The 12094-nt window shown below is 30.1% G+C and overlaps 2 protein-coding genes across 3 annotated transcripts in view; both read right to left on the reverse strand.

The window, feature by feature from the left end:
* Window positions 1–7545, reverse strand: LOC145313719 (serine/arginine-rich splicing factor 1-like). Of its 2 annotated transcripts, XR_013877475.1 has the most exons (9): window positions 7438–7545; window positions 4619–4719; window positions 3723–3857; window positions 2868–3005; window positions 2469–2529; window positions 2012–2142; window positions 1813–1886; window positions 1459–1547; window positions 870–980 (listed from the first exon to the last, which is right to left on the reverse strand). XR_013877475.1 is itself a non-coding variant. In XM_080153273.1 (8 exons), the coding sequence occupies exons 1-8, from the start codon at window positions 7504–7506 to the stop codon at window positions 1540–1542; spliced, it is 717 nt and encodes a 238-aa protein (XP_080009399.1). In that variant the 5' UTR covers window positions 7507–7545; the 3' UTR covers window positions 1–1539. The 2 variants fall into 2 exon arrangements, 1 of the variants encoding a protein (XP_080009399.1); XM_080153273.1 differs by having other exon boundaries at window positions 1–1547.
* Window positions 7506–12094, reverse strand: part of LOC145313716 (uncharacterized) — a 5155-nt gene continuing 566 nt past the window's right edge. Inside the window, exons 2-8 of the mRNA XM_080153269.1 lie at window positions 11592–11724; window positions 11018–11420; window positions 10200–10495; window positions 9728–9826; window positions 9185–9241; window positions 8764–8822; window positions 7506–8445 (exon numbers count right to left, since the gene is read on the reverse strand). Of these exons, the coding sequence (XP_080009395.1) occupies window positions 8373–8445; window positions 8764–8822; window positions 9185–9241; window positions 9728–9826; window positions 10200–10495; window positions 11018–11420; window positions 11592–11724 (1120 nt within the window). The 3' untranslated portion in view covers window positions 7506–8372. The remainder of the gene's footprint in view (window positions 8446–8763; window positions 8823–9184; window positions 9242–9727; window positions 9827–10199; window positions 10496–11017; window positions 11421–11591; window positions 11725–12094) is intronic.

A 12094-nucleotide genomic window follows, 5' to 3' on the forward strand; every position in this document is an offset into this window, starting at 1 on the left:
AAATATCAGTACATTTATTTATAATTGAAATATCTTAAATTTTAATACATTTTATAATAAAATACACTGATTATTATAAACTTTCATTAATAGCAAACAATAATTTACAATAAAAACATTAATGCCATAAAAGTATCAATTAATTAATTGTTTGAACAGCCAATATTTTGTATTTAAGTTTGAAAAGTTTATCTGATTGCATTTTAATTTCCATGACAAGTACATTTTTAAGTATTGTAGAAAAAAGTAAAAATGTTTGAAAAATAGTTTAGCTTTTCTTTTTTAAAATCTAAAATTCAAATTCTTTTGAGTATTATGTATTAAGTAATGTAGCCGTAATCTATCAATAACTTCAAAAATTCAAAAAGTACCATAAAAAGATTTGTAAAAAATGTCTTACCTTTCGACGTTTCCGTTCAAAACAGCTTTCTAGAGGCCAAAAAATGTTTTTTTTTTAACTTTAAATATTTTACGACACTGATGGAAGAATAGTTTACAAAATTCAGAACATGATCCTTTTTAATTGTTTTACATTTTATAATGTTAAAACATACTAATGATACCTACATAACAAAATTGGAATTCTTTTAGACTATTTGAGAGAGGTATTAACATTTTTGTAAAATAATTGCTTTAAATACTGACATATTAAATTTTGTCACTTTTAAATTAAAAGTACTAATAACAAAAGTACTGATTAAAACTCAAATACAAATCACAAAATAAAAATAATAAATGCCCATAAAATTAAAAAAACACACAAATTAAAAGCACAATAAAAAGATAAAAATGAGAACAAGATAAAAATCTTCCCTTTTTCGAGAAAATGTTTTGTTTACCCAGGATTCTTAAAACGAAACTTGACAAAAAAAACTAAAAATTATAGGTATCATAATACAGTTTTACAAGAAAATAAGTTTATTATACAGTAATTGAATGAGCTGAAATGAATATGAATATATGAAGATGATTGATTTTTGCTTAAGTTTTGAGTTTGAATAAAAAACGTTGTAATATCAAGATTAAAGTCATAGGAAAGGCAAAATATTGGTCAGATTCAGCAAATTAATTCCATTTGAAATTGATGAAAATTTAGTAATTTTTGTGAGGTAATTTTGGCGTACAGCTTGTTTAGTGTTGTAACTAAAGGGAAGTGGATAAGAAGGATGGAAAAGAATTTTGACTTAGGATTGTTTTTCAGAATTCAGTCTCTTAACCCTGATATTAGTGAAAGGACAAATTTTATAAGCCATTGAATTCCGATTTTGAATACAATGTTATATTATCTTCTGTGGTGATAACATGGCGCATTAACATGCAGAAAGAAACATTAATTTCAGTGTATAAAAAAAGAAATTGGATTTGAGTACTTTAGAAAACTATTTTAGACATATTTTGCGCATTTTCCTATTATTTAATTCTTATATCACAAATCATTATTAATGAAAATGACCAGACCTCGCTAACCAACAAGCTCTATACAAAGCTCCACTGTCTATGTACAATTCTGTTTCAGTTTAGGTTCATTTTTCTTGTCAGTTACTCATCTAAACAAAATTATTTTGAATCAACTTATTAGCAAAATATGATATTAAGATTTTTGAAAGAGAAGCTTTTCTACAATAAGGTTGTAAGCTTTACAGAAACCTCTCCTCGTTGTTAGAATTGTCGTATCGATTTCAAATTTCAAATGGTGATTCCTGTACAAATTGGAAAGTCCATATGTCCATCTTTAGAATTATTGTATCTCATCCCTGGAAACGAGAACACATAAGTTCAACAGAGTAGCATCTCTACAATTCTAATTTGTACCTTTACTTCTACTTCTAGTTCTGCTCCTTGATCTACTTCTTGATCTTGAACGGGAACTGCTCGAGGTAGATGATCTACAAAAATAATTTTTAGGTGAAAACCAAACATACTACATTACAATGTCCTTTCCTTCCAAAATATATTACTGTATATTTAGAACTTTACAACGTTTTAATTATACAAGAAATTTAAAAATTACCTATTTCTTTTGACTGGAGAGTAAGTGGGTGAGCTTCGTCTACGAGATCTTGATCTTGTCCGTGATCTAGACCGCCGCCTAGGAGAACTACCGCCGTAGTCTTCTTTAACTTTTATGTAACTGGTCTCACCCTAAAAATGATACACTATAATTACTAATTTTAAAGTAGCATAATGATTTATTATTATTACTTGGAACTTACACCAGATTATGATGTCCTCCAATAAAGTGAAACTTGTAGTTGGCTAAAACAACGCCTCCTCCCCATTCAACGATTTACCCCATCCCCTCCAACTGGATGAATGAAGTGACCAATAAGTGATGTTACTTATTGTACAGATTCTTCCAAGTTATGAAGTAGCTGCGCTACTAACAATTTTAATTAAAATTGTCCGTGTAAATAAGGGTCTTTAAAAGTTAGACGTAAAATTATTTCAGCGAAAAGAAATATTGTTACCTCGTGTGATTTGAATTTAGTTTCATCTAGCTTTTTTAGTGCATACTTCATGTCTTCATACCTAAAAAGATTTTTTCAACTAAAAACAATAATTTAGTATATTTACCTAGTCTTCTATTATTTTTGGGGCAATTTCACTACAACTGAATGTGGACCCCAATTTCATTTTTAAAACTTGTGTAAGATTAGGTAAGGTTTATTAACTTGTAAGATTATACCAAAACAAATTTCCCACCTTTAAGGTTATCTAGGACCTTACCAGTTTTGAAATGATTTCAATGGCCGTTCGACATATAGTCTTCTGAATATTAGTGAATATGACAAAATATTCTTGTAAAATATAGGAGGCAAAATAGTTTCTTAACTTGAAATGTTTTTTTTTTGGATATAAAATCCTACCTAGTATATTCAACAGCCCCGGAGCCATCTTTGAAAACATCAGAAAAGCAAACATCCCCCGCATCTCTCATGTGGTCCTTCAGGTCTTGCCAACTACCACTTGGTGGCAACCCAGTTATTAATACACGGTATTTGGATCTAAATATATCAATTTTATTGAATTGACAGGAATTGTAAATTTCATTTCAACCGAAAAAGGAAAACAAGAAATGTTTTGAAATAACGTTTGATAATATTTTGTACTTGTTTTAGGGTTGGTTGAGTTTTGTTTATAATGGGTGAGGGGTGGGAGGGCGTTCTTTTTTAACTTGTCTCCTAAAGGGAATTAACAAATAATTATGTAAGATTTAATTAAATAAACAAAATAATAACCTATTCAATTGTCTCACAAAGACTTAAAACAAATAAAAAGATTTCTTCAATAGTGAAGCTTTATTAACAAGTTAATGGTTTCAGACAGTGAACGAAAATAGGCCAAATACAAGAGCCATAAATTCTGACCATGGAGTGAAAGCTTTCAAATTCCAGTAAAAAGAACAGAACTATCCAGAAATGTATTCAGTGTTAGAGCAGCTAAATTCTGGAATGATCTTCCTGTTCATGTGAAAAAGGCCGTGACTTTATCTACATTCAAGAAAAGACTTGATAGTCATATTCAGACTATGGCCTAGATATTCAGACCTCTTACTATGACCCTACTTGGGTTCTTAAGAGTAAAATAACAATAAACAATAAACAGAAGTATTCAATCTTAAACACTCAGACATACCTTTACTTATCTTTATTTTCATGTTTTTTGGCGGCCTTATTTAAATTTTTAGGAGGGAGGGAGGGGAATGGGAAGAGGTGACTAACCTGCGCGCGGGGGGACCTCTGCCGGCACTTCTGCCCCCTCTAAAGCTGGATCCACCTCCCTTGGGAAACTCTACCCTGAGTCTGTAGCCGTCATAATCATACCCATCCCTCGACCTCACTGCGTCTTCTGCATCTCTAAATAAAAGACAATTAAAAACAAGTATCACAAAAGAATACTTGTAGAGTGTAATAACTTAATAAGCAGAATATTAATTTTTAAGTCTAAACAAAGTACTATCTAAAAAATCAAAATAATGACAAAATACTTCAATACAGTATACTGTTTATAGAGGACATAGTTTAAGGACTTGATTATGGATGTGCTTCGGTTATAATGTTGTGCCTTACTGTTCTAAGCATTAATATTCCAAAAATCAGATGAATAGGATAAATATAATATACATAAAAATGTTGTCAAAAGTTTTTAATGGACATAAGGACTTTCTATTAACGATTTCTAGATCTTACCTATCTGTTAAAGGAATCCTCTCATTCAAAGTTTAAAATCGATTGGACAATTTTAACATGCGAAAATTAACAACTAGAGCTAATCTTTATGGACTGACGTACAGATCATAATTACAGAAAAGCTTTTCTTTAAAAAAATGATGATGAAGTAGAACAAAAGGGTAAGCGTACTTTCCAGGAATCTCATAATAATTCTGTTAATAGAAACATTATTGACAGCTATAAATTCATGTATAGCTTTCTATAAACAGGTATAGGTAAGGAGTTCAATTAAAATGAATTTTAATTATTATAATTTAAAATCCACTTATTAACATTACAGTGCAGTTAACGTTCAATTTTTTTCCCCCTATTATCAAATACACGTATTAAAAAGTTTAACACAAACACTATTTAATAAAATGCCTAAATATTGATCACTACATTACCTTTTATCTTCAAATTCTACAAAAGCAAATGGTGGCCCCTTCTTATTTTTGAGATCTATGAATGAGATGTTCCCGTATCTGTGAAATAAATCTTCTATGTCCTGCAAATAATATTTATGTCATTTTTAGTGGCTAAACCTTATGGAATTTTCGTCTGCCAGAATTCTTAAGAACACGGCTATTTAAGATAGAAATCTGAATGTCTAGTAATGGCGACTTCTCTGATTAGTAACTATATTAGTTAGCACTTATCTATCTCAATATGGGGTGAAACGTGAATAGTTATTGATCACGTCTTATTTTACACAATTTCCAACGGAAAATAAAAAAAATCTTTAATACAATATATGATTTTTCAGTGTAGTTCAGAACCTGTCTTAATCCATCAAAAAATTATATGATCAGGAGCGCAACTAGAAATGTATTTATCACATTTAATGTGAGAATGTTGCTATTATAATATTCAAAATAAATGCTGTAATATGCTTTAAAATATTTAAACACTAGTCTCTCATTGGACACAAAATGACGTCCAATAAGAAAAAGGAATAAAAATATTGGAAAGAAAATTATTTTATTTCAAAATTAATTCTTGGCATTTTGGAATAAAAAATATATGGGAAAGAAAATTATTTATTTAAAATTTATTTCTGGTCTTGAAATAATATTCATTATTTTATTTTAATTCGAGTGTCAACCAATAAGAAATAGGCATGCTGTTTTAAAAGTTTGGAATAAAAATTATTATTTTTTGTCAATTCCTTTTTTCAGAGTATAAAATGAGAATAAATTTTCCAACATCATTATTGATTTCTAATTTAACATTTCATACAGTGGGTAATATTTATTTCAACATTTTTTGTCATTCAAAATCAAGTGTCACAAAAATAATAATATTTAACATAAAAAAGAAATTTTTAAAATAATTTTGTTTTCTTTATTTGTTGAAGATTTAAGCCCAAGCTTTTTCTGAGGGGGGAGACCCCCCTCAACCCCCCCTCTCCTGAGGGGGGAAACCCCCCTCAACCCCCCCCCCTGACGCTCTCTTCTTTAAATCTTTCATTATTTCTGTAATTTATTCTAACTATCTTATAAATTTCAAAACATGAGATAAAAAGGAAATAATTTGCTGTACATTATTAAAAAATTTTAAAATTGTAAAAAAAATTCCAACATGATTTTTAATTTTAAATACAAGAATATTTTTTCCTATATGATATGTTAAATTTAAATACAGGAATAATTTTGTACTGTGGAATTGAAGAAATAAATGCTGTACATTAGAGTGGCTTGATTTTCAATGATTTTCTAATTTTAAATGTGCTACATACACTTTCTGTCTGAACATCATATAAGAGACCAAAAAATGAAAAGAAAATATATTGAATAATGGAGAGGCTCGCTGATGCATGTAAACTTTTAGAAAGACACTTGTGGGGAGAATTTTTTTTTTTTTTTTGGGGGGGGGGGCAATTATTTTTCTTTCAAAGTATAGCTTTATGCACCTTCCCAATTTTGTCTTGAAGAGTAGAATAAGAATAAAAAATCTGTTTTTAAAACTATTGATCCTAGCAAGAAAAATCCATAAATAAATTTAAAAACCAAGAGATTTTACATTTAATTTAAGATTTTTCATGCTTGGATGAATATTTTTTAAACCAATTTGATATTCTTATATTAATCAACAAGACAAATTCAAAAAGATGCATAAAGCAATACTTTGAAAGAAAAAAAGTTGCACCTCCAGAATTAACTTCTAAAATTTTTAATGCATGGAAACACCTTCCCCCCATTTCCCCTCAAGGACAAAATCAATTTTTTATATTTAGGTTTCTTATATGACGTTTAAACTGTAGATGTTGATTACAAATTCAATGTCCAAAATTGATCCACTCTACTGTACATTGTTATAATTTAATATTTGATGTGGGTATAAACATTAGACATAGATGGTCAATCTGACCCCATTTTTTTCTTAAAAAGAAACCTTTGTTCACTTTTTGTTGTATATGAAATACAGCCCTATAGGCAATATCATTTGCAACTAAATTTTGCAATGATATAATTTTTAGAAAGATAACTTTATTATAAGAAATTAAATTATTTATAACTAACTTATTATATGTTGTGTCATACGCTTCACATTATATGATGAAAGAAATATTTTCTTCAAATATTTCACCCAATGAAAGCTTTAACCTAAGATATTCAACAATTTATAGCTGATACATAATGTAAACAAAATTCCCTTGTGCTGTCTCTAGGTTATCTCTATTGTGTAAATGAACGTACAAAAGAGGAGGAGAGAGAGAAGGAAATAGACAGAAAAGTGAGGGAGGGGGGAGGGGGAAGAAATATAGAGAAATATAGACAGAGATATTTATTGTTCACCCTTAGATGATGTAAATTTTTTGATAGACTTTTTTGAATTTAAGAAAAAGATAGAGAATGAGACAAAACCAAGTATCATATTTTATTAATATTGCTTATACAAGAAAGGTCATTCAAAATTATTTCACCAATATTAAGGTCAAGTGACAAAAATTTAAATTTCCACCTACTTCGCCCCCAGAGGGGGCAATAGTAGAAGGAAAATTCAAATTTTGATCACATGACCAAAATTGTTGAAATAATTTTAATATCCTTTCTAGCATTCACAATATTACGAAAATATGATAAATAACTATTATTTCGACCGCAAATAGAATTTAATTTCTTTGCTCCCATACGAGATAGACTTTCGAAATTTCTACTAAACGTTCTCCTGATCAATAAGCATCTACTAAATAACCCACTGTCTGTCTGTCCTAAATTTGTACCTTATTTCTTATATCTGGAGGTAGATTGCCAACATATACTCTTCTGTCATTTCCATCTTCTCGAGACATTTTTTATCTGAATAATTTTTTTTGTCAATAAATATATTTTAAAACTGTCTTTATAGGAAGCCTGCAAGTAATACACAACTGTAACTGCAAAAAGACTTTCACAAGTAGACCCAATACCCAAAATTTGAAGCCTTCAGCTTCAATAATAAAAACGTTGTACGCAAATTTTGGGTATTGGGTATACTTGTAGCAGTCTTTCAGCATTTAGAACGTTTTTTTTCTTGCAGGCTTCCTTTAATACAATACTTTGTGTACCATCAATTCCAAAAAAGCAATTTCATTTACGCAAAAAAAATAACAAAAACAAAAGTGGGGTTAATAATGATGATAGGTAATATAAGGTATAAGGAGAAAATGCAGTTTGTGCTGTAGCGATAAATTACGGACTACGGTTAATATGATTTGATGTGATATATTTAGCGGAAGTGATGGAACACTACAACATGTCCGAGTATAAAAGTTTTATTTATAGCAGAATCCAGGGTTAAGTAACTGAAAGATATATACTTTTTTTAAATTGTAGGTTTATTAATAAGGTATTGAAGAAAACTTTCTAACTGTCAAAATCATCATTATTGAACAGAATTTATTTTCTGAAACCAAATCCTTAACATCCATGTTATAAATACTGTTTTTGTCTTTTATTACACAACACAATTGGTTATAAACGTTTCATAAAATTTAATTTGAATGTATTTCAAGATTTAGGTAACTATATACAGTCTTAGTGTAAGGCTTTTTAAAATTCTAATTATTTTTCAAGAGATCAAAAAAGATTTTATCTTTTATTAATGATATGAATTATGTTGTCAATCTTATTGCAATATAATTTTCAGCCATTTAATGTATTACAAAAACAAAACACTTCAGAAGGATTTTAATTTCTTTTTATAGCTTCCATCTTCTATTCGCATTGCTGTATCGTTGAACTTCAATTTCCTAAGAAATATTTTAGATTACACATATAATTGTCATTATCATTAGGTATTATTTTTTATCTTTTTAATCTTCGTTAAGTAGGTACCTACTAAATCAATAAAAACTAATACACATTTAAATTTTCTTTTCAAATTATTTTGAAAGATTTATAATCAACAGAGCAGTTATTTTACAAACATTTTCGGACAAACAGAATGATAAAAATAAAAATCACTTATTTACAGAGTAGCGGCGCTGTTAACAATATATATGAAAATTGAAAACTATGTGTTCAATTATTTTTTTTTGATAAATGCATTAAAAATCAGAAAAAAATACCTTAGTAAAGCTATCAAACCACCAACTGTTGCTTCCCCTGGTTTCCGTTCCATCCATTCCTTATCAATATTTCTGTATAGAAACAACCAGTTGCTTCGACCCTATTCTCTAGAGGCAAGAGGTGAGATGAAGTAGAAAAGTATCCTAAAACCACCCTTAGACATTAAAAGCTTCCATAAAAAGTATATTTCATTTGGACTATAAATTTGAGAGATCCTAAGCGTGAGAAAAACAATCTTACTACGTCATTTTATAGGAAAGAATATGAAGTTTGTTTTGTACAAATCATTCCAGAAAGTCAAAATAACTATTTTAAAGTAAATTTTCAACCCAATAATTCACAAGATTTGATGTAAATTGCAAATAGATTATTTTATCAAATGAAAAATCTCTTCCCATTATAAATCTTAAAATATCTTACCCTTATAAATTCTGAAATATGTTCATCAAAATCTCTTCCCTCATTTCTGATTCTAGCCTAAAATGCAATATCTTTATTAATCATGTAATCTACAAATAAATTACTCATTAGAATAATGTAATTCTACCAATCAACTGTGTATTTGAATAAATATGACATAAACTTTGTTGATACCTATATGATAAGAATTTTTTAGATTTTAAAAAATAACACAGAATGTTTAGTTTCAGAAATATAGAAAAATACTTGCCTATCTTTGTAAGTTTAAAAGACATAGATGCTTCAGGTAAAATATTTAAATGTATCAAAAACAGTGAGGATTAATATCCAAATCACGGTTGAAATAATTCACTAATATTTTGACAAAATATCATATATGAGTTTAAAATCCATATTTATCAGGATATCTTTATTTTGGTTCATCAACAATCACTATCTGTCTTAGATCAACCAATCAACCAATGAAATAACCCATTTACACTTTACATAAATAAAAATACATGGATTTTGAAAAGACGTAAAAAAATAATGGAAAATGTGTACCTGTACAACAGGTACTCTTGCGGAGAGACCAGTTTGGTGAGCCAAGTTCTGCCATTTTTTCATTAATAAACTGTTCCCAGATATATACTCTATCATTTCCTATTAATAATATTTTTAAAAGAGGATGAAAGGAAACCGCCGAACAAAAACTAATCCTTATAATAAAGTAACAGTAACCAATACGGTTCTCCTTTACAGGGTAGCGCATCATAGGTCCTGGTAAGGTTTATAACTACTTTCGGGGTGAGGGTACCACTACTCTCTTAAGAGAAATCACCAAAAAGCCATAAAATTAATTTTTGGTAAACAGGTGATAAACAAAGATTATTAAAAAATATTTAACGTGCCCATAGAGAACCCTATGTGCGTACCCGCTACTATAAAAAAGTACATGTTCAGATGAAAATAAAAATTGAGGTTTCATTTTAAACTTGAGAACTTGGTACTGATAAATATCTAAATTAAAACTGACCTCACTGATTTCATCAGAATCCTGATAACCCCGTTTTGTTCCTCTGGCGCCACCATGTTTGCCAGCCGCAAGGTGATGGTCATGTAACCCATCCAATGGCTGGCAACCATTCTGTGGCTGAATATCTGATAGGTTGCTGCTGGCGGAAAAAATGGACAGGTCGCTGGAATGTAGTGGACTAGAGCCAGGTATACTTCTGCTGGAAGCAGTTCCAGGTACGCTAAGGGTTGATGGTGTTCTGGAGGCTGCTGGCAGGTGGTGATGTGGACTGTTGGTGTCAGGTCGGGGAGGCGTACCTGATTGTAAAATTAAATAAACTCAAAAACTCGTATACAATTCAAAAGTAATCCTTATATAAAATTAACAGGATGCCTGTCTGTCTGTTTGTACCAAAGGATCTCGCTAACAGCTGTACCGATATGGTTTTCCTTTTTGGGAAATTTTATAACTATTTTGGGGGATAATACCACCATCCTCCTAAGAGAAATCACCCACCTAAAATCATGACCCTTCCACATAAAAATAAAAAAAATAGGGGGGGGGGGGGGTCGACTACCTCCCCCCTCACATCAAGTGCCCTGCCTTCCGGGGTGTAGCTGCTAGTAATATAATAAATCAACAATCCTTTTCAGTCTGTATATTATTTTGACCGTCATTAACGGGTTTTCAACAATCTTAGTAAAAACTTAGTGCAATTGCAACATAAAATAATCTTGAAATATGTAGGTAAAATTCCAAAAATAAGTAGGAATTGGGTTTCCAACGAATGCTACCTATCGTATTTACTAGGTATAAAACTGAAATTAAAATTTTTCTACCTGAAGACTGACTGGAATGCGATGGTGTAAAACATGGTGGATGATGACTCGAACCCGATACCTCAGACAGGTTCAGATTATTTGATCCAACACTAGCTCCATTAATTGAGCCTCCCGTTGGATTGGAAAAGAACTGGTGTTTAGTGGTTGGTTTCGGACTAGATTCATGGTTTGGAATGTTGGCAGATAATGCATTTTGATCATCATTAGATTTTATATGATTACCATTTGTTATAATTCCACTATTATGAGCATTTGTCTGATTTTCAAGGCTTGAAGATGGTTTACACAACAGCTCTTGTTGCAAATTATTTTCTAGGGAACTTTCAATATTTCTTCTTTTAGCATTGTTGTTTATAAATAGTTGAAACTTTTGCCTTTCTTCTTGTGTAAGAGTACAATTCTACAAAACAAATACACTTGAAATTTAAATATCATGCCTCAAATTTCAAAATAATTTCAATGTTAAGGTACCTACAGTCTTTGACTCAAAAAATGTTTCCAATGAAATATCTCTTTTTATAAAAGATGTATTACATTTTATTCTGATCATGTGTGTTAAACTAAAACTCACCTTGATTTGTAATGCCAACCAATCAAAGTCCATATCCAGATAGTCTATAAACCTCAGGTACACCGCCTCACTCTTGTGCGTGGCAAGCAGGGTGGCCAAATCCTCAACTTGCTTCTTGTTCCCCTCTTTCTCACTAAAATAATTTTAAATTGCTATATGAGTAAACAAGGGTTCATGAGCTCTGTATTGGAAGGAGTAAGGAAAGCCGAAAAAACGAGTTAATTCTAAAAAGTGAATAGCTTCACGGGATCTATGTGAACTTGTGAAGCTTTCCTTTAGTAATATGGAGAACTCAATTGGTTCAGTAGTTAGCGAAATCTTAAGCTATTGACAAAAAAATTACTCATTTATATACAGGGGTGTATATTCTGCACAAGATTTATTTTTTTTCCCCTGCTACAAAATTTTTTATTTTTTTTCCCCCCTAGATTTTTCTTAAAAAGTAGGGGGGGAAATAGAAAAATATTTAAAGAACTCTATATTTTATTTATTTTATCCCTCCT

The sequence above is a fragment of the Acartia tonsa genome, chromosome 3 (assembly GCF_053477335.1).
Source record: "Acartia tonsa isolate MP-2025a chromosome 3, ASM5347733v1, whole genome shotgun sequence".
In the NCBI taxonomy this organism is placed as follows: domain Eukaryota; kingdom Metazoa; phylum Arthropoda; class Copepoda; order Calanoida; family Acartiidae; genus Acartia; species Acartia tonsa.

Excerpts from the sequence above, each read along its gene's own strand:
- LOC145313719 (XM_080153273.1), bottom strand. The coding sequence starts at position 7,506 with ATGTCTCGAGAAGATGGAAATGACAGAAGAGTATATGTTGGCAATCTA. Across the intron at positions 2,143-2,468 it reads CTAAATTCAAATCACACGAG|GGTGAGACCAGTTACATAAA; the intron begins GTAACAATATTT and ends TATCATTTTTAG. Across the intron at positions 1,887-2,011 it reads TCTCCAGTCAAAAGAAATAG|ATCATCTACCTCGAGCAGTT; the intron begins GTAATTTTTAAA and ends TTATTTTTGTAG.